This window comes from Nerophis ophidion, linkage group LG01 (genome assembly GCF_033978795.1).
Source record: "Nerophis ophidion isolate RoL-2023_Sa linkage group LG01, RoL_Noph_v1.0, whole genome shotgun sequence".
NCBI classification, from domain to species: Eukaryota; Metazoa; Chordata; class Actinopteri; order Syngnathiformes; family Syngnathidae; genus Nerophis; species Nerophis ophidion.
In genome coordinates this window covers 70,275,185-70,297,366 of record NC_084611.1, presented here as the reverse complement: position 1 = coordinate 70,297,366, position 22,182 = coordinate 70,275,185, and the positions used below count along the sequence as shown (strand labels likewise).

General features: G+C 39.2%; 1 protein-coding gene across 2 annotated transcripts in view; it reads left to right on the top strand.

Annotated features, from left to right (window-relative positions):
* Positions 1-13,083, top strand: part of LOC133558588 (vasorin-like) — a 51,832-nt gene extending 38,749 nt beyond the window's left edge. For both annotated transcript variants that reach the window (XM_061909858.1, XM_061909859.1), the window contains one exon: positions 7,444-13,083. In XM_061909858.1, the coding sequence (XP_061765842.1) occupies positions 7,444-9,588 (2,145 nt within the window). In that variant the 3' untranslated portion in view covers positions 9,589-13,083. The remainder of the gene's footprint in view (positions 1-7,443) is intronic.
* Positions 13,084-22,182: the final 9,099 nt, after the last annotated feature.

Genomic DNA, 22,182 nt, shown 5'->3' with positions numbered 1-22,182 from the left:
CGAGCGGGGTGTATAATATAGCCTAGAATAGTCATGGATGCATGGGATTCTGGGTAATTGTTATGTTGCGTTTATAATGTATTACAGTGCCGATGTTCTCCCGAAATGTGTTTGTCATTCTTGTTTGTTGTGGGTTCAAAGTGTGGCGCATATTAGTAAGAGTGTTAAAGTTATTTCTATCACAACCTTCAGTGTAACCTGTATGGCTGTTGAACAACTATGCCTTGCAGTCGAGTACATGTATCTGCGGAAGCCACATACAACATGTCACTGGGGTGGCAAGCTGTTTGTACATGTTGTAGAAGGCGTCAAAGGCAATGGCTTCATTGCACGCCCTCATTATTGTTATCTGGGTGACCATCAACAGGTATTCGCGGGAATGGTTGCGGCTCCCATTGTCCCTTTTGTTTTTTGAAACGGGTCAAAATGGCTCTTTGAGTGGTAAAGGTTGCCGACCCCTGTCTTATAACATACAAATACATCTGCCCACAATCTTAGACCTTTAGTGTCGGGAGGATGTTTCTACATTTGTGACGCAGGGCTTGTCGAGACGCAGTGCGGCTCAGGCCTTGCGATTTCCTCCGTCGGCACCGGTAGGACTTGCCGGAACGTCTAGCTTTGATCAGTTCGCTCGGGCAAGTCATGTTTGATGTCTTTTCGGCGCAGCGCTGGACCCAAGGGCCTCGCGGAACTAAATGACCTCGACTGTTTATTTGTTTATCAGAGTTTGTTGAAAAAAGTTGCAAATTAGTTATTTGTTTTGTTCCTTTCCATGAAAGACTATTGTTTTCATGAGTATCTTTAATTAACTTCAGAAGAATCAGCACAGCTGCTACATCTGCATTATTTGATGTTTCTGACACCATAGTGACCAAAACACACTTTTTTGCAGTTTTCAGAAAAACAGTCTTGTGAAAAACAGCTTCTATATGTTGCTATGTAGTCCCTAAACCAAATGACATCAGCATTGTTGGTTGTAAGAAGTAGATGAAGGTTTGTTGTCTGGAAAACAAGCAGAGTGTGAACCTCGGGGGGAATCTTTACTGCTTCTGCTGCCTTTTGTCTTTGGGGTCATTTGTAGTTTCCAGATGTACATAAGTAGCTCATTAAGAAGAGGGTAAGATGAGAAGCCTCGAGGGCGGAAATATTTTAGTGGAGCTTTGTGTCAAATCTGCACAGGTACACCTTGGCCCTCTCGTGTTGGGTTTCTTAACACTTCCCAAAATCTGTAGAATGAAAACAATGCCGTCCAGGTGTCAAACTAAGAATCTTGTAATCATAGTCATTGTGCAAATAGCCCTAGCTTATACGGTGCCTTCTGTTCATGTCTGAAGAAAGTCTTTACTATTGCAATAACATCTATTCCTCAATTGTGGATATTGCTGTAGGTCTTAAAGGCCTACTGAAATGAGATTTTCTTATTTAAACGGGAATAGCAGGTCCATTCTATTTGTCGTACTTGATCATTACGCGATATTGCCATATTTTTGCTGAAAGTATTTAGTAGAGAACATCTACGATAAAGTTCGTAACTTTTGGTCGCTAATAAAAAAGCCTTGCCTGTACCGGAAGTAGCAGACGATGTGCGCGTGACGTCACGAGTTGTAGGGCTCCTCACATCTTCACATTGTTTATAATCATAGCCACCAGCAGTAAGAGAGATTCGGACCGAGAAAGGGACGATTTCCCTATTAACTTGAGCGAGGATGAAAGATTTGTGAATGACGAAAGTTAGAGTGAAGCAATAGAAGAAAAAAAAAAGGCGACGGCAGTGGGAGCAATTTATATATTAGACACATTTACTAGGATAATTCTGGAAAATCCCTTATCTGCTTATTGTGTTACTAGTATTTTAGTGAGATTATAAAGTCATACCTGAAAGTCGGAGGGGTGTGGTGACCACCAGTGTCTCTGATGGAAGCCAAGGATGAGCCGAGAAAGTCGCAGCTGCCTCTTTGACAGCTGCTGCAGGAGGACGCAAGCTCCGCTCATTAAAGCAGACAACTTTTAGCCGTGAGTGGTGCTGGGATAAAATGTCCGCTCCAACCAATAACGTCACAAGCACGCGTCAACATAAGCGTCATCATTCCACGACGTTTTCAACAGGATACCTCGCGGGAAATTTAAAATTGCAATTTAGTAAACTAAACCGGCCGTATTGGCATGTGTTGCAATGTTAATATTTCATCATTGATATATAAACTATCAGACTGTGTGCTTGGTAGTAGTGGGTTTCAGTAGGCCTTTAAGCATATCTACTTTTCTGGGGTTTAGGCTACAGATTTCAAACTTCATGCACAAGAAGTACTATCATCTGATGAAAAAGGGCAAAAGAAACCGGAGAATACTATTGATTATTTTCTTAAATACATTTTTAAAGGACTTTCTAATATGCAAGCAAAATGCACGAGCACACATCCTGGTTGTGTATATATTGCATATATAATCTGTCAGTGGTGTCAAAAGTCCAGCCCGGGGACCATTATCACCCTGCATAGTTACTGCTACTTGTTAATGATAACCACCAAAAAATAAACAGAACATCACCAAATAATCAGAAAGGTCCTGACAGTTGCAATGTTGTGTTTTAAAGTGACGGCACATGATAAACATGCTCAATCGCAGATAAGTGCAGAAAAATGTGGCTATGTGACATTTTCTCCCAGGGTTACTCATTATGTAAAAGCCTACGTGCTTGCATGCAGTCCAAAAAATTGGCACCTAGGTTGAGGGTTGAGTCACTTTCTAATTGTCATTTCTCAAAGAAATACAATTCCTCTCATTCATTTCTGAGACCAAACATCACAGTTATAGCCTTCACAATAAAAGCCCTGCGCGTTACATCCGGTCTGAACCTCTCTAAATGGAACTGAGGGCACGAATATTGGAGAAAAGTCTCAGAGCCCATCATGAACAGTCCTGACCAAATAGCTGCTATTGTTTCTTGTTTATTCAGATTCTATTTTATTTTATACATTTTCATTAGGAATTGCAGCCTTTCATTTAAAAAAACATTAACACATGGTGACAATAATTATTTCTAAATTTATGAATGTATCAGTAGTAGAGCAGTAAAAGAAATGGAGAAAGAGTGGGAATAACTTTAAACTTTGCTGTTTCTTATTACTTTTCAGATATGTTGAATTGTGTAAATATAACCATGTGATGTTATAATTTATTGAGCATGTGTGAAACAAATAAATCATAACCATAATTAAGGATGGGTATTATTCCTATTTTCAGAGATACAAGTACCAAATGGGTAGTTTAAAAACGGTGCTGCTGTTAAATTGTGGATAACATTTAATTTGTTTTTAATTGTTATGGAATTTGGTGACATTCAAGTAGAACAGACTTGTAATTTAAATATTTAAAAATATATAAATTAAATGATAATCAATACATTCAGAAATAAGAAATACAATCCACAACAACTTGTCATAACTGATGCAGCAATACAGAACATAGAGAACGCACAAAAAACAATATGCTTTAATTGTAATGTTTGATGCTCATAATTACGGAGGTTTGTGAATGCAACCTCGCTCGCCGTAACGGTCATTGAGACATAATAATTATAGTGCTACTGTACTGTACTATAATGGCGAGCCTACTGCTGGAGTGCTGGCGGTTTTGTGAGGGCTGCTGTTGGCGTGTTCAGGTCGATAATCAACAGAGGTGGGTAGTAAAGCGCTACATTTACTCAGTTACATTTACTTGAGTAACTTTTGGGATACATTGTACTTCTAAGAGTAGTTTTAATGCAACATACTTTTACTTTTACTTGAGTATATTTATAGAGAAGAAACACTACTTTTACTCCGCTCCATTTATCTACATTCAGCTCGCTACTCGCTACTTTTTTTTTTTTATCGATCTGTTAGTTTGTTTGTGTTTTTCAAAGTAGGATCTACGCATGCCTGCGTTTCACCAATCACCTGCAGTCACTGGTGACGGACCAATCAAACAGAGCCAGGCGGTCACATGACCCAACTTAAAAAAGTTGAAAAACTTATTGGGGTGTTACCATTTAGTGGTCAATTGTACAGAATATGTACTGTACTGTGCAATCTACTAATAAAAGTTTCAATCAATCAATCAAAAGTGTAAAGGAAAAAAGACACTTTTTATTTCAACCGTACTTCCCGTCAAAAGTCTAAAGACTGATCGCACAGTTCCTGTCTTCACAATAAAAGTGCCGCTCCATCGCGCCTGCGCTAACAAAATAAGAGTCTCCCAAAGCCAGCGCAAACAAGCTAGCAAGATCCGGAGTTTGCCGCCAATGTATTTCTTGCAAAGTGTATAAAAACGAATATGGAAGCTGGACAAATAAGATGCCAAAAACCAACGACTTTCATGTGGTATTAGACGGAAAAGAGGAACTTTTTTTCTCCTCCATTTGAAAACGTGGACGTTATCAGCACTATACTGTCTGATTCCAATCAATGCAAGTCATCAAAATCAGGTAATAAACCAACTTATATTCTTGTCTTCATGAAAGATAGGAATCTATATGTGTTAAACATGCAGGTATATTCATTAAAACGCCTTTAACATGTCAACAAAAACGGCAAAATAAGTAAATATAAATTATGTAATGTATATACATATATACATATATATGATATGTGTGTGTATGTATATGATATGTGTGTGTATGTATATGTACATATGAGGTAGATCACCTCGACTTGGTCATTTATTAAGTAATTGATTATCGTTGAAAAACTTATTGGGGTGTTACCATTTAGTGGTCAATTGTACGGAATATGTACTGTACTGTGCAATCTAATAATACAAGTTTCAATCAATCAATGAATGCCTACTGAGCCTATGGTGCTGTTAATTTATTGTGGCTCAATGTGCCTTATTTTAATGTACTATTATTTAATACATATCATTGTTTTAGTTGGTTAAGAGATATTCCTGGCTCTGAATTTGCTCATTGCTATTTTTATGTTTTTGTGCATTATTTGTTGCTGTAATCATTAAAAATTCAAGTTACTCATCAGTTACTCAGTACTTGAGTAGTTTTTTCACAACATACTTTTCACTTTTACTCAAGTAAATATTTGGGTGACTACTCCTTACTTTTACTTGAGTAATAAATCTCTAAAGTAACAGTACTCTTACTTGAGTACAATTTCTGGCTACTCTACCCACCTCTGATAATCAAGTATAAAAAGAGCGTACGAAAACCAGCACCAAAATGTGGCACCAATAGCTAAGTATTTTTTTGGTTTGGTTATTACGCAAGTGACATTATGGAACCAGGTTTCGGTGCCAATCCCTAAGCATAACACACAATTTCTTAGTTGTGATTAAATAACCCCTGGTCCCATTCTATAACTTAGCTATTTAATTGTTTATTTACTCCTGTCCTAGTTCAATGTTCGGCTTACATAAACAAATTGCACGTATTCACATTCCGCTTACACAATTTAATTTTACAGCCATTTGGGTCTTTAATCTGATTTCACATTCAAGCCTTTCGAGCATGAAGTTACAGGATAGTCTGCATTTGGGACATTTTTGTGGGTGGGAGTGGAAGTTTGTTGTATCCTCCTCTATTAAGATGAAGTAATCTCCCCTCAGAGCCATGTTCTAATAAAATTTATGCTCCCCTCTTTGCTCTTTAGTACCTACATTCCTGACTTCTCGTTCCACCTCTGTGCACCAGACAACTGCTCTCTAAACAACACCGAAGAGTCAGATTTCTTATTCACAATACAGCAAATACATGTTTTCACAGACTGTTACTACAGAGTGCTAGAGAATTCTGCCACTACCTCGTTTTACTTTTATTGACACAATCATGGTTATTTTATCACTCGTATCTCCAGTTTACCTTTTACCCGAGTTCTTAAATCTTTACAACGCTCCCTGCCGGCATGCAGAATAAATAAACGAGGCATAGCGAGCCAAACACCTGCCAGGACTTAGCCACGGGAGTTCTTTTGATCGTCATTTGACGACGGACAAAAACACACAATGGAAGACTGTTTCAATTTGAGTAAGGTCAACTGTAGATTACACAATTTTATCTTTACACCCTAACACAATATTAAACTGCTAATTGTAAAATTGAAGTCAAGCACACCTTGGGACACAGGAAGCTTGGCAGACCCACATAATTGTTTTAAGTGCAACATGGTTGATTTGTTTAGAAACAATCAAATTTTGTTCATTGAAAATGCCTGCCAGAACCCAAGCATGTTTGATATGATATATATACTTTATATTGTTAACAACATCCAAATCGCAGTTGGTAATAATCCACAGTTCCGCAATTTATTTGAGCCTGCTTATGTGTCTCGATACGTGCTGCTATTTTGGTTAGCAGTTGCTTTAGAGCGGGGCTTAGCAGTTAAATGTTCATGCTCAGGAAACAAAAGAGTGTGTTTACTGGGTCCATTTAGCAATGTTCATTACTGTTTTTATTGTGAAACTAAAACATGGGCCAAGGAAGAGGATATTGAATGACAATACATCCACATATACTGCAGCAGAGGTGGATATCCAAAATTGTGTTCAATTTAGTGTTGGTCCAGATAATAATTTGTCTTTTGAAAAGATCTGTATTCTTCTTGGTGAAATTCACCAAACACCATTTTCTTCCTAGTTCTTCTGTGTCCTTCCCCCACTTCTTTTCCCTCTTTTTACCTTCTCCTAGAAGACAAAGGTTCATGCAGGCATGTCTCACAGTGAGCGATGGACACAGAGCATTGTGGATAACTGAATCCAGCTGTGTTGCACATTGTGCGTCTGCCGGAGCTAAACATGCAAACTATGTTGGCTGCTGATCTTGGGTGTGTGTGTGCGCGTCAACCTGCTTTCCATCACGTTGACACACAGCTGAGGTTATAGAGCCACGCGAAGAACACTTGACGACTGAATACTGTTCCACGTTTTATTGGGGGAAAAGTACTTACTGGCTTTGTAAGTCTTGGTGGCATATTTTTGGCTTTGGAACACAGTTGTGCTGTCAATTCATAATGTTTAAAGAGAAACACGGTCATGAAATTCAACAAACAGAAAAGGGATAAGGGAGAACTATCCATCCATCCATTTTCTACCGCTTATTCCTTTTCGGGGTCGCGGGGGGCGCTGGCGCCTATCTCAGCTACAATCGGGCGGAAGGCGGGGTACACCCTGGACAAGTCGCCACCTCCTCGCAGGGCCAACACAGATAGACAGACAACATTCACACTCACATTCACACACTAGGGCCAATTTAGTGTTGCCAATCAACCTATCCCCAGGTGCATGTCTTTGGAAGTGGGAGGAAGAACTAATGGGGTATTAATATACCAACTTGTAAAAGTAGAGGATAACATTTTTACAAACATGCTATTCATCCTTTGTTTCCAGTTTCTATGCAGAGCCAACTACATAAATCACCTCTAACACTTACAAATTACCTTTTTATGCTTTGTCTTTCAGAGTTCCAAGTCTGGATATACCATGTTGCCTCTTCTCCTGCTCCTCTTCATCTCCTACAGTCCGGTTTTAGCCTTTGAGTGCCCCGTAGATTGTGCTTGCCAAGACCAAAGCTCAATATTTTGTCTAAATCGACGATCCAACACTGTTCCCCGAGTCCCAGCGAGCACAGTGAATCTCTACATCTTCCAAAATGGGATCAAAACTTTGACACAAAATGACTTCATAGGTCTGGGGGAGCTGGATATGATCGATCTGAGCCAGAATGAGCTGGAAGAGGTTCCGGATGGTGTATTTAAGATGCTGTCAAAGCTGAAAAACTTGGATTTGTCATCTAATGCCATTACCCACATTTCCAAAGACAGCTTTTCTGGGTTGTTCCAGCTGGAGAGACTATATCTCCATCAGAATCTCATCCAGACCATCCACCCAGAAGCTTTTCAAGGTTTAGAAATGCTATTGGAACTCAAGCTACATGGAAACAAACTCACCTCCTTGCCATCCCTTCAGTTACCCCGACTTCTGCTCCTGGACCTTAGTAGCAATAACATCCCAAGTTTAGGAGTCTCAGACCTCCAGACTCCTCACTTAGAAGCCCTTAAAATAGCTTCTCTTGGGCTCACCTCTCTGGATGATGACCTTATAGACTCCCTTGGGAATCTCCATGAGCTCGACATCTCCATGAACCAGATAACGGAGGTTCCTAATGCTCTAAAGCAGGACTCCCTCAAGGGTTTAATAAAGCTCAATCTGGCTGCCAATCCATTGGGTGAGCTCAGAACAGAGGACTTTCAGAAACTTATTGGGCTCCAAGAATTGGATCTCAGTGGCATTAATCTCCAGGAATTTCCCCAAGATTTTTTCCAGTCATTCTCCAGGCTGACATATCTTGCAGCAGCTGAGAATCCATTTAACTGTTTGTGTCCGCTAGCTTGGTTTCCAGTGTGGCTGAAGGAGAGAACTGTTGATCTGTTGAGGCCTGAGGAGACCAGGTGCCACTTTCCTCCAACTAACGCTGGTAAGATGCTCTCAGCACTCAAGCGCAAAGATTTTGGATGTCCACCAACTACAACTTTTATGATGAAGTCCCCTATTGGGAGTACACCTCGTCCTCAGGTTCATACCACAACTCCCGAAACAATCCATACAAATACCCTAACCCCTCCTCCACAATCAAATAGACAAACCGTGGACTCAAAGATAGACTTGCTTCCATCAGAATCTCCTGCCTCCCCAAGCTCCACAAGTGGGCGATATGAGCAACACATCTGTCCAGCAAACATTTGTCTTAACGGGGGTACATGTAACTTTGACCCAATGGGACAATTGGGCTGCCTGTGTCCTTTCGGAACATCTGGACTTTATTGCGAAAACATTGACGATGTTCCAGAGCCACCAAAACCTTCAGCAACAGAAGTGTCCAAGACGGCACCCACATTTCTTGAAGAACTCGATGCCATCAGCTCACGCCAGGTGACCTCCACATCTATCCTTCTTGATCTTCACCAGTTCATCAAGACACGACCAAACATCCGGGGCATCAGGCTGACCTACCGGAATCTCTCAGGCCCTGACCGCCGTCCCATCATATTGAGTCTTCCGGCATCCTATCCCGAGTACACCTTGCGTGGACTGATACCCAACTGTACCTACTCAGTCTGCGCCAGTCCTCTCGGCGAGAGAATGAGCTCCAGGGCTAATAGTTCTGTAGAAACTGGGTCTTGTACAGAAGCTCGCACTGCTGGGGTTCCACTGACATCCTTAGAACCTAGAGTGGAGACACCGAGCTTACTCATATATACTCTCATACGAGCTGTTGCTGCTCTAGCGCTGTTGCTGGTGTTGGTTTTTGTGGCCGGTATGATCATCTTTCTCAGAAAAAAGAGAAAGAACAAGGCGGGGATGGAGCTGGAACTGGGTTCTAATGATCCTGACGACCTGATGGAAGTAGAAGGCATCAAGGTGTGTCCTGAAAATGGGGGAAACGGGACACTACCGCGGAAACAAGCGGAGATCGAGTGCTGTCACACGCCACAACCACTGCCTTCCTTGCAACCAAATAGTAGCTTAGACCATGAGGTGCCTCTGATGCAAAGACACTCGCCATCAAATAACAATCGATCATCCCTGAAAGCATCCTATTTCTAAGTTGAAATAATACACAGACACTCTTGATGTCCGTCAAAATTCTGTTCAGGTCTGTGTAGTGGTTTAGAATTCAAACATTTCCTTCAAATGTCACTGTGGCACTTATTCTTTGTCTCCACTACTGACCGCAGTGACAGATAATGATGAGAAGCAACTACAATTGCAATGTATTGGAAATGAGCTAAACCACAGCTGGACAGACAGGTTGTGTGTTTTTTTTTTTTAATGGGTTTGACGGTAACAAAACCCAACAAAGTGCAATTGACAAGAATCGTCCTTGGAGCATGGACAAAGCTATTGACTGTGGTTTGTTCTAAAACTGTTTTTGTAAAAAAATAGAAAGAAGATGTAAATCTCTTGCTGGATTTGGAAATGAACTGGAGGAAATTTGAGTTATAAATGACAAGAAGGGTAAAGTTCTAGTCTTGGCTATAGACTGGAACTGAATTGACTCATTATTATTGCTTTTCGGTGTTTCCATTACAAACTGAAATAAGACAGATGATCAAACAACGATAAAGCTACAGACAGTTTGAAAACATTTTGTGGAGCTGAACTTCCGAAGCATACCAACTTGGATTCTTCACTTTCCAAAGATCCATCCATGACTCAATCCACACATCTACTGGCTTTTGGCTCAGTGGGAACTCAATTTTCTGTGAAAGAAAAATGGACTGAACAAAAAGCCATTAAGTCGGCCCACATTGTCATGTGTCATGACAGAAAGTCTGGCTGATGTAACCTTGTTTGTTTTTTGTTTTTTTGTGTTTTTGTGCCTACTCTCAAATCAGTATTGCTGTCATCGAAAATGTTATCAAAAAGATGGAAGGGTGTCTAGGAGTCTAGTAACCATCAAATATGTACAAGACAAGATGTTTCTGACTCTTTAGCTCTGGGGTGTCCAAATTGTTTTCACCAAGGGTCTCATAAAGAAAAACTGAAGGATGTGAGGGACTAAATTATCCCGATGAGTAATGCCCGTATTTCAAAGAAAAAACACAATAATATTAGTACAACATATTCATTTTTGAAGATAACTGTTTTTATATATTCAACCAAAAACTTGTGTATTTTGGAAGAAACAGCTATTATAAAGCTTTGGGGGGAAAAGCGTTTATTTTTTTGAGACAAAAGTACTGTATATTTTGAGGAAAATAGTTCTACATTTAAAAAAAAAAAAAAACATAAAGGTTAGTTACATTTTTACAAAAAAAAACTCAATTTACCAAGTTATGTTCCGCATAAACCACCATGAAAGTAAATTAATGAATTAAGTAAGTAAAATAATTCCAGTTTATTTTATACACTTTTTTTTTGTATTAATATTATTATTATCCATCTATCCATCATTTTATAAATCGGATCTCGGGGGCAGAGAAGACCAGACTTTTTTCTCACAAGCTACTTCTTCCAGCGGATCCCGAGGCCTTCTTCGGCCCCCTGAGAGACATAGTCTCTCCACTGTATCCTGGGTCTTCCCCGTGGTTGGACGTGCCTTAAAAGTTATTATTATTATTAATATTATTATATTATAAATTCTCCCTCAAAGTAAAACTTACTTTCGTTGAAACATGTATTCCTCAAAAATATTGGTATAATTTCTTATTTTCAAATAGGTCCCTTGTACATCTTCATAGTATTGATATTTTTTAAAGAAAAAACAGACGATAACTTAGCTAATATAAATACTTTCTTTCTTGCAAATGTTTTTTAATTCTTCGCCTTAAGTAGGGGCCAGTAGGGCTACCGTATTTCCTTGAATTGCCGCCGGGTATATAGTATGCGCCTGCCTAGAATTACTGCCGGGTCAAACTCGTTTCGCAAAATAATTAGCACATGCTTCGCATTACCGCCGACTCAGGATTAATGCCGGATCAAACTCATTTCGCCAAATAATTAGCATGTGCCTAGAATTTTCGCCGGGTCAAACTCGTCACGTCACAAGCGACACTTCACCTCTCATCATTTTCAAATTGGAGGAGGCTGATTTCAATAATTTGAAATCACATAAAGGGAAAAAGATTAAGAGCTATTCAGTAGGATTTAAGGTCCAAGCTTTTGATTATGCTAAAAAGAACAGTAAGCACCTATGTTTTATTAATATACCGTAGCTGCGTGTGTCAAATATGAGTCATTAAATGACTCCCTCCTCCTGGTGGTAGAGGGCGCTAGTGATCCTTCTTAGGACTACTCGGCTGCAGAAGAAGTGACAACAAGCAGCAAGAGTGAGCAGCGATCGTTTATTTTTTCCTCTCGCTTGCACTTTTAACATGGAGGATTACATATCTAAAATAAAGCAGTTTTCTAATCTGGACTTTCAATCGAAGCAGGAGGTAATAAAGGAAGATATCCATCGAGACAGAGAGACTTTTAAAACTAAAGAAAGATAAGGAAGACTTCTATAAATCGATGCTTTTGATCAGAAGGAGCTGCGCATGGACTTTATTTATAAGTAAAGGTAAAACCATAATGACGTAATTTTTATTTAATGTGATTTTCATGATGGTATCCTTACATCACACTCAAATTTATAAGTGCAGGCCTAAATCTACCGCATGCCTTTGGTAAGCGCTGGAGTGAGAAGAGGTTTTAAAATGATAAGCGCATGCCTGCCTTTACCGCATGCCTTTGGTAAACGCCGGAGTGAAAAGAGGTTTCAAATTAATTAGCGCCCTGGCGGCAATTCAAGGAAATACGGTATGTTTAATTAAATATTTTAACGAACATGCCGCAAGCCTCTGTAAAAAAAGGAACTTTGGGCCGCAAATGGCCCTGAGGGCCGTACTTTGGACACCCCAGCATCTGACCAAGAACAATCACAACGGATGTGCCTGACAATTATGTGAATTTTGATTAAACTAGCCAAGAAGGTGTTACTTTACTGCAAGGTCTGTACAACATCCGAGTCTGTTACAAAGTAGTAGTTGTTACCAGCTTATACAAACCTACTGAACATTCAAAGACCACAAAGAGATTATTCAGAATATAAAGTAAAGTATGTTGAATTTGGGGGAACATCCAGAAGGGGTTATTTACTGGAAGGCTAAATGCACATCCTGAAATTTAATTATGCTTTTTCTTAAACCAGAAAGAAGAAATGCAAATGCTTTACACCATTGTGCCTTCAGATACCTAGGACATGCAAATGTGCCTTTTTAAAAACAGCGCTCATGAAACACTAAGCCACATCTTCACTGTGGATGAATCGTAATTAAAGCAACAACAAAAAAAATGTTCAGGTTTTCCCCGACATTGTCCACTCCCTGCTTTTCATCTATTCCCCACTGCAAAGTAAACACAAGATACATCTGCCACTCCATCAACTGGAATACTTTGGGTTGTGTTCGTGGACTGCCAGCAGCTGTTTGCAACATGCTCGCTAAAGTGCTATCATGTTTTGTATTGTTTGTTTGTCGAAAAAAAAATGTTGTATGTGTTTGCCAGAAGATAATGCAGACAAAAGGACAGTATTAAAAAGACCAATTTTTTTATAAAGTGGCGGTGTCTGTTATTAAAAACCATGTCATGGATCTTTTATTATGAAGGTGTGGCGAAAAATGTTAAATGTTTTTACTGTTATGCCATCAGGTCCCACATAATTTTATTTTATTAGTAAATTCTCATTTCAATTTGATACATTTTGCTTTGATATCTCTCTCTCCCTATATATACATATATATATATATATATATTATATATATATAAAAACAGTGACGTGCTGTCAGGGGGGGCAAGTGAGGCAGTGCTTCACCTGCAACCAGGTGGCTTAGCCATGAGATGTTCCAAAACGAAGTAATGCAATAAAATAAGTTTTAATATTTCTCTTTTGGTTTATGCTTTCTATGTGATTTTGGTGTGGTTCCTGTATATTTTGATAATTTTCATGGTCAAAAATCGCGGAAATGCCATGTTTCCTGATCAAAACAATGCAGCAGATGAAAAGTGAGGCAGACACAGGCGGTGCCTCCACGGCTACACACAGTGTGTATTGGGCGTGCGTGCGAGTGGGCGCATGCTTATTGCCACGTGGAAAAGGCAGGTTTTGAGGCAGCAAGTACCTCTGCCTCAAGGTAGGGGGCGATACATTGTCAACTTGCAATTCAATGTCTCAGCAGTACTGTGACTCGCCACACTGGGAGAAGTGGGGGCGCTCAAGCAAGCAGACAGGTCTCTCCAGCGGAAGCCAGCATTGTTTTTTGTTTTTTTTTCAACTGTATTTATAACAAACATGGCGTTTTTATTAGAGTAAGCCAGCGTTTGTGGGTGCTTTTTTCAGATGCAAAAATAGTTTCATTTCTTGGAATGAAATTTAATTAAATGAATGTTTCTGCCAATATGGAGGATTATATACTGTATCCAAGATTAAATACTTCTCTAAACTGGACTTTAAGACAAAATGAATGTGATCATACAAAGTACGTTTTCATGGAGGATAGCTATTGCTGCTTCAGATACAAATACAGAAAAGTAAGATACACACACAATACTTGATTTGTTTTGTTAAAAGCAAATGGGACACATCCATCCATCCATTTTTAACCGCTTATTCCCTTTTGTAGCGGAGATAGGCGCCAGTGCATTCATGTGTCCTTTCATATAGGAGATAAATTACAATAATGTATTTCATAAATAGAAAAAAGAATGCCATTTAAAAAATACCCAGGAGATAACAAAATGCATACATTCAATTTGTTTTAATTAGACCCTTAAATTATCCAGGAACTATAACATGATATTGCTGAATAGACGATACATCATATTTTTTTGGACAGTCCATATATGTTGAGAACCTAATGTAGGACACAGCTGCAGCGTGATAGATTCTTTTCTCACAGCCATTTCTGCGCAACTGCCCGTTTGCACGTCCTTTCTAGGCGTGCTAAATATAGACGGAAAATGGCAGAATAGTTTTAGACCCTATCTACACTAAGCCGGATAACTCAAACAAATAATTATTTAGCCCAAGCCCCGTTTCAGCCACACTAAACCATCGTTTAAGATTCTTCTCCTTGGATAATTTTTTACACGGGTAAGTGTGCCGTCTGGTTCTTGAATCTCCGGCTCTTAGCTTAGCGTGGACTCATTGTTTACAAACTGAGTTCGGAGAGGAAGTGACGCCAGAAAGACCGCACCCCACATAGGAAGTAACGTCAGAAAGAATGCGCCACAGCCAGCTTCATAATAAAGCGGTTTCGTAACTCCGAGCTAACCACTGGAAATATGTAGGCGAGTCATCCAGACATGCCCGTGTTTCTCCATCCGTCTGTGCAGACGCTTGTGGAAATCACATGAATACCTTAAGAGAAAGCGACTGCAGCTATTTGGGATACAACCATACATGCTAACCCTCCCGGATTTTCCGGTAGACTCCCGAAATTCAGCACCTCTCCCGAAAACCTCCCGGGACAAATTTTCTCCCGAAAATCTCCCGAAATTCAGGCGGAGCTGGAGGCCACGCCCCCTCCAGCTCCATGCGGACCAGAGTGACGTGTCGACAGCCTGTTTTCACAACGGCTTTCCCACAATAGAAACAGAGTGCCTGCCCAATGACCTTATAACTGTAGAATGATCGAGGGCGAGTTGTTGGTTTCTTATGTGGGTTTATTGTTAGGCAGTCTCATTAACGTCCTCCCAACGAGACAACCTCTTAAACAGGACAATACTGCCATCTACTGTGCATGCATATGTGACAATCACAGCTACGGCTTTAAGAGCAGTGGTTCTCAACCTTTTTTCAGAACTGTACCCCCTGTGAACCTTTTTTTAATTCAAGTACCCCCTAATCAGAGCAAAGCATTTTTGGTTGAAAAAATATATATACATACAGTTTCTGATTTATTAAATTGTATAACAGTGCAAAATATTGCTCATTTGTTGTGGTCTTCAACTTTTTGGAAAAAAAGATATAAAAATAACTAAAAAACTTGTTGAAAAATAAACAAGTGATTCAATTACAAATAAAGATTTCTACACACTGCAATGAGATGGCGACTTGTCCAGGGGGTACCCCACCTTCCATCCTATTGTAGCTGATATAGGCACCAGTGCCCCCCGCGACCCCAAAGGGAATAAGCCGTAGAAAAATAGATGGATGGATAGCTGTAAATATACTCCTCCCCTCTTAACCACACCCCCGACCACGGTCCCACCTCCCGAAATCGGAGGTCTCAAGGTTGGCAAGTATGGATACATCACTTCTCAGACGGCAAGAGAACTTTCAATTGTCCAGGTCATCTGTGATTTTACTTACCGAAAAACGTTGTCCATTTGTAGAAGGAGAGACAACGAGAATGCGGGCTCCTGTGGATGTGATTAAAATGAGGTAGCGTGTGCTTTGTATTACCTGGCCATCGAGGGAGGACTACGGAAAACATCGAATGCATTGGCAAAGCAGACTGTATAGGTTATTGTCCGCCATGTATATCGCAGAATCAACGTCTAGGTCCATAGTATATAAAGTCACCAACAACAAATGGACAATGAAGGTAAAGGGAAAATAATGAGTGTCCTCACCAGATATCTCGATACCTAGATTCATTGATGTAAAATATTCTTTATCACATTGTTTACATGTCCATTAAAGATTTGATTAATGCATGATGCCTCAGGTGTGATTTACTACAATAGGGCCCCACAGGACACTGGATTCCAGTTAAATGAAATACCACAACACTGGATATTGTTCAGATAAGTTAAATTAAATTGAAGAACTTGCAAACAAAGCAACACTGGAGGTGACTATGACGTTTTCCACGCTTGCGCCGGCGGACGGGGGGGTGGAGGGGGTCTTAAACGATAATTGTGTGTGTGTGGACAAGGATAAGGTGAGGTGGGATTTACCCTGGATAACATTAGCCGTTTTTAGTGTACAAACCCCGTTTCCATATGAGTTGGGAAATTGTGTTAGATGTAAATATAAACGGAATACAATGATTTGCAAATCATTTTCAACCCATATTCTGTTGAATGCACTTCAAAGACATCTATAAAAAAAAAAAATTTTGCAAATAATAATTAACTTATAATTTGATGCCAGCAACGCGTGACAAAGAAGTTGGGAAAGGTGGCAATAAATACTGATAAAATTGAGGAATGCTCATCAAACACTTATTTGGAACATCCCACAGGTGCGCAGGCTAATTGGGAACAGGTGGGTGCCATGATTGGGTAAAAAAGCAGCTTCCAAGAAATGCTAAGTAATTCACAAACAAGGATGGGGCGAGGGTCACCAATTTGTAAGGAATTCGTCAAACAGTTTTAGAACAACATTTCTCAACAAGCTATTGCAAGGGATTTAGGGATTTTACCATCTACAGTCCGTAAAATCATCAAAAGGATCAGAGAATCTGGAAAATTTAATGCACGTAAGCGATGATATTATGGACCTTTGATCCCTCAGGTGGTACTGCATCAAAAACTGACATCAGTGTGTAAAGGATATCACCACATGCGCTCAGGACCACTTCATAAAACCACTGTCAGTAACTACAGTTGGTCGCTACATCTGTAAGTGCAAGTTAAAACTCTACTATGCAAAGTGAAAGCCATTTATCACTGAGCCCGAGCTCATCTAAAATGGACTGATGCAAAGTGGAAAAGTGTTCTGTGGTCTGACGAGTCCACATTTCAAATTATATTTGGAAACTGTGGATGTGGTGTCCTCCGGAACAAAGAGGATAAATAACCACCCGGATTGTTATAGGCGCAAAGTTCAAAAGTCAGCATCTGTGATGGAATGGGGGTGTATTAGTGCCCAAGGCATGGGTAACTTACACCTCTGTGAAGGCACCAGTAATGCTGGATGGTCCATACAGGTTTTGGAGCAACATATGTTGTCATCCAAGCAACGTTATCATGGACGCTCTTGCTTATTTCAGCAAAACAATGCCAAGCCACGTGTTACAACAGCATGGCTTTGTAGTAAAAGAGTGCGGGTACTTTCCTGGCCCACCTGCAGTCCAGACCTGTCCCCCATCAAAAATGTGTGGCACATCATGAAGCGTAAAATACGACAACAAGACCCCGAACTGTTGAACAGCTTAAGCTGTACATCAAGCAAGAATGGTAAATAATTCCACTTTCAAAAGTTTCAACAATTGGTTTCCTCAGATCCCAAACGTTCATTGAGTGTTGTTAAAAGAAAAGGTGATGTAACACAGTGGTGAACATGCCCTTTCCCAACTACTTTGGCACATGTTGTAGCCATGAAATTCAAAGTTAATTATTATTTGCAAAAAAAAAATAAAGTTTATGGGTTTGAACATCAAATATGTTGTCTTTGTAGAGCATTCAACTGAATATGGGTTGGAAAGGATTTGCAAATCATTCCGTTTCTATTTACATCTAACACAATTTCCCCAACTCATATGGAAATGGGGTTTGTAGAAGGGGCCTCAATCTTGATAAATTGCACTGCGTATGCTAAATAATTGTATTTGCATTTTCTCCTCACAGTATTATGGGCATTCTGATGATCAGCAAATATTCTGCACAATCATGCTAAATGGATTGCACTCCTTATTTTGCTCAAGAGAGGCACGTTTAGTAGATCAGCTTTGCGTGTACTATCAAGTTTGCACATGTTTTAACACACGCAAACCTCAGCCACTTAGCATTACATGATGCAGACTTCAAGGATGTGAAATGGTTTCAAATGAAACAGTGTCAAGTTAAACACACCTGAGGGAAGATTTCCTGTTTGTGCACACACATGCAAGCCATATTGTGTTACTTCACTCACACATGCATATGAATTCTCTAACTTCAACCACAACATGATTGCTTTGTTATGTTATGTTGGTCTGAGGTAATTTCCTGTGTTCTCCAATAACCAAGATTTTTTTTTTTTTTTTTTTAAATTGCATCTTTTACTTCAACTGACAAAAGAGTCTGGAAACGTGCACATGATTCAATGTGGCATGCAAAAGATACAAATCAGGCCATTGTTTTAATTGGGCAAACTTTGCTCAATGCTTAATCTCATTCCAGGCAAAAGGTTTAATGGCCAAGAATAAGAAGAAATGAATTCCAGACTTGCAGCCAATCAATCTCATTACAGCACAATATGCTTCTCATTTAAAAAGAATTATTAAAACAATATGGTCATAATCAATGTAATGAGAGAAACCTGTTGGAAGGAGGTGTAGATACCATAAGCAAGGAGAAGAAAGACTCCAGTGTAAATGCGTACAGGCACCAATGTGGCCTCAATGTCACTTACATGCGCAGTTTGATAAAGTAAAAAACAAAGGAAGTTGACAGGAAATGAAGAAGGAAGTCACTACTACTACAAAATAAAATGAAAGTACCGACGATAGATATGGTCACTACACCTTCAAAATTAGTGTTTTTTCACGTGGAAAAAAAAAAGTAATAGGCTGGATGAATGGCTATATTTAGTGTAATATATTTGGTAGGGTTGTAATTGTTTAATGGGGGTTAAAGGACTACTGAAATGAGATTTTCTTTTTTAAACGGGAATAGCAGTTCCATTCTATGTGTCCTACTTGATCATTTCACGATACTGCCATATTTTTGCTGAAAGGATTTAGTAGACAACATCGACGATAAAGTTCGCAACTTTTGGTCACTAATAGAAAAGCCGTGCCTTTACCGGAAGTATGTGCGCGTGATGTCACGAGTTGCAGGACTCCACACATATTCACATTGTTTATAATGGGAGCCACCAGCAGTAAGAGCAATTCGGACTGAGAAAGCGTCAATTTGAGCGAGGATGAAAGATTAGTGAATTAGGATATTGATAGTGAAGGACTAGGGAAGAAAGAAAAAAAACACCGACGGCTCCAGGCGGCGGCATTGTGAGCGTTTCAGATGTAATTAGACACATTTACTAGGATAATTCTGGAAGATCCCTTATCTGCTTATTGTTTTAATAGTGTTTTAGTGAGATTTTATAGATTGTAAAGACATACCACGAGGTCGGATGGCTGCGGTGAACACGCAGTGTCTCAGAGAGAAGCCGAGGAGGCAAGCTCACAGCTGCCTTTTTTGACAGCTGCTGCAGGATGACGAATAATCCACTGATGTCTCTGGTAAGATATATATCACAATTTCCCCATCCAAAGACATGCTGGTTGACGTAGAGAAAACATGTTCGCTTGACCGCTCTGCTTCACAACAAACAAAGAAACACCATCTGTGTCTTGGTGCTAAAGACAGCTGCAATCCACCGCTTTCTACCAACAGCATTGTTCTTTATAGTCTCCATTATCAAATGAACAAATTACAAAAGATTCAGCAACACAGATGTCCAAAATACTGTGTAATTATGCAATTAAAGCAGACCACTTTTAGCCGCTAGTGGTGCAGCGCTAATATTTCATTACAGTCCGTGACGTCACGCGTACGCGTCATCATTCCGCGACGTCTTCAACAAGAAACTCGCGGGAAATTTAAAATTGTAATTTAATAAACTAAAAAGGCTGTATTGGCATGTGTTGCAATGTTAATACTTCATCATTGATATATAAACTATCAGACTGCGTGGTGGGTAGTAGTGGGTTTCAGTAGGCCTTTAAGTAGAGGCAAGATGGACATCAACGTGGATATTTTTCAACTCACTTACGTAAACAATTTACGTAATAGACGTATCATGGAAGCAAATACACCACAGTGTCAAATCCGGTCTTTCAACAATCGCTATTTCTTCTGAATCAAAATACGTATTCATTATTTACCTGTAGTCTATTATTAGAGCACTATAAAATTCAGCCGAAGCAAGAAGACATTGCTTACCAAAACCGGATGTTGTGATGTAATATCCAATTCCACAGGCGGGCAACGTATTTCCTGGTGCACACGAATGATGTCGTTCGCCCAAAGCTGACGAAAAAGTCACATACAGGTCGCATTGAGTTTAGACTGAAGTCACATTCAAGAAGATCCGATTCCGATCAAATTTTGACTACATCCTGATGTGTCCCAAATTTAATGGAAAAAGATCAGAATGACAAAAAATATATATAATCTGTGTCATTTAAGGCAAAATAAAAGATCAGATTTGGTGTGCAGTGCAAACGGGGCCTTAGGCTGTGTGCAATTTTTTTTAGTAGCTAGATAGATAAATAGATAGTACTTTATTGATTATGACTGCAAAATAACCCTCCATTGAATTAAAGAAAGTAGAAACACTACTGAACTCACTAACAAGTCTTTAACGCTAAAAGTGGTGTTGAATGTATTTTATACGGGTGTGGGGAAAAAAATCGATTCGAATACGAATCGCCATTCTAACGTTGTGCAATTCAGAATCGATTCTCATTTTTTTTTAAATCGATTTTTTATTTTATTTAATTCTTTTTTTTTTTTTTTAATCAATCCAACAAACCAATTCACAGCCATACCATAACAATGCAATCCAATTCCAAAACCAAACCTGACCCAGCAACACTCAGAACTGCAATAAACAGAGCAATTGAGAGGAGACACAAACACGACACAGAACAAACCAAAAGTAGTGAAACAAAAATGAATATTATCAACAACAGTATCAATATTGGTTATAATTTCAGCATAGCAGTGATTAAAAATCCCTCATTGACATTATCATTAGACATTTATAAAAAAAAAAAAACTAACAATAGTGTCACAGTGGCTTACACTTGCATCGCATCTCATACGCTTGACAACACACTGTGTCCGATGTTTTCACAAAGATAAAATAAGTCATATTTTTGGTTCGTTTAATAGTTAAAACAACTTTACATTATTGCAATCAGTTGATAAAACATTGTTCTTTACAATTATAAAAGCGTTTTTTTTTTTTTTTAAATCTACTACTCTGCTAGCATATCAGCAGACTGGGGTAGATCCTGCTGAAATCCTATGTATTGAATGAATACAGAATCCTTTTGAATCGGGAAAAAATCGTTTTTGAATCGAAAATCGCGTTGAATCGAAAAAAATCAATATATAATCGAACCGCGACCCCAAGAATCGATATTGAATCGAATCGTGGGACACCCAAAGATTCGCAGCCCTAATATTTTACATTGTTGTCCGCAATTAACAATATAGTTAATCTTTATAAAATGTGTTTTGTGTTCATCTTTATTTGGGTGTCTAGAACAAACAAAGTGGAGCTACATATAAAATGAAAAATTTGATTAAAAACATGTCTTTTACATATAAAACATATATCAGCATGGTCTCACAGACAGCACCAACTGCAAACTAAGTAAATAGGTCATGATTTAATGTAGTATTTTTCACTTTAACAACAGTAAAAAAATAAGTCAGATAATAGTTTAACTGTGACAAACAGTGACTAAAACATTCTTCATTCCGGGCAAGGATTTCCATTTAAGTACTACTTAAACACAAGCAGCTTAGCTTAATTGCTGGCTCTGAGTGTCTTGTGGAGGTGGATGTTTTTGCTTGTCTCTGCTTGTCAATCTTTTAAAACTGCTATCTAACTCCAACCTCCCCTGTGGGCCTCTTTTTTTTTTTTTTTCAAAAGCAGTTCCTATAGTAGATGGATAAATCGATACTTTTGTACATACTGCAGCATATGGATTCTAACCTATGATTCATGATATTTCTACTTTATTAAACAATTGAAAAAGGAAAGGGTTT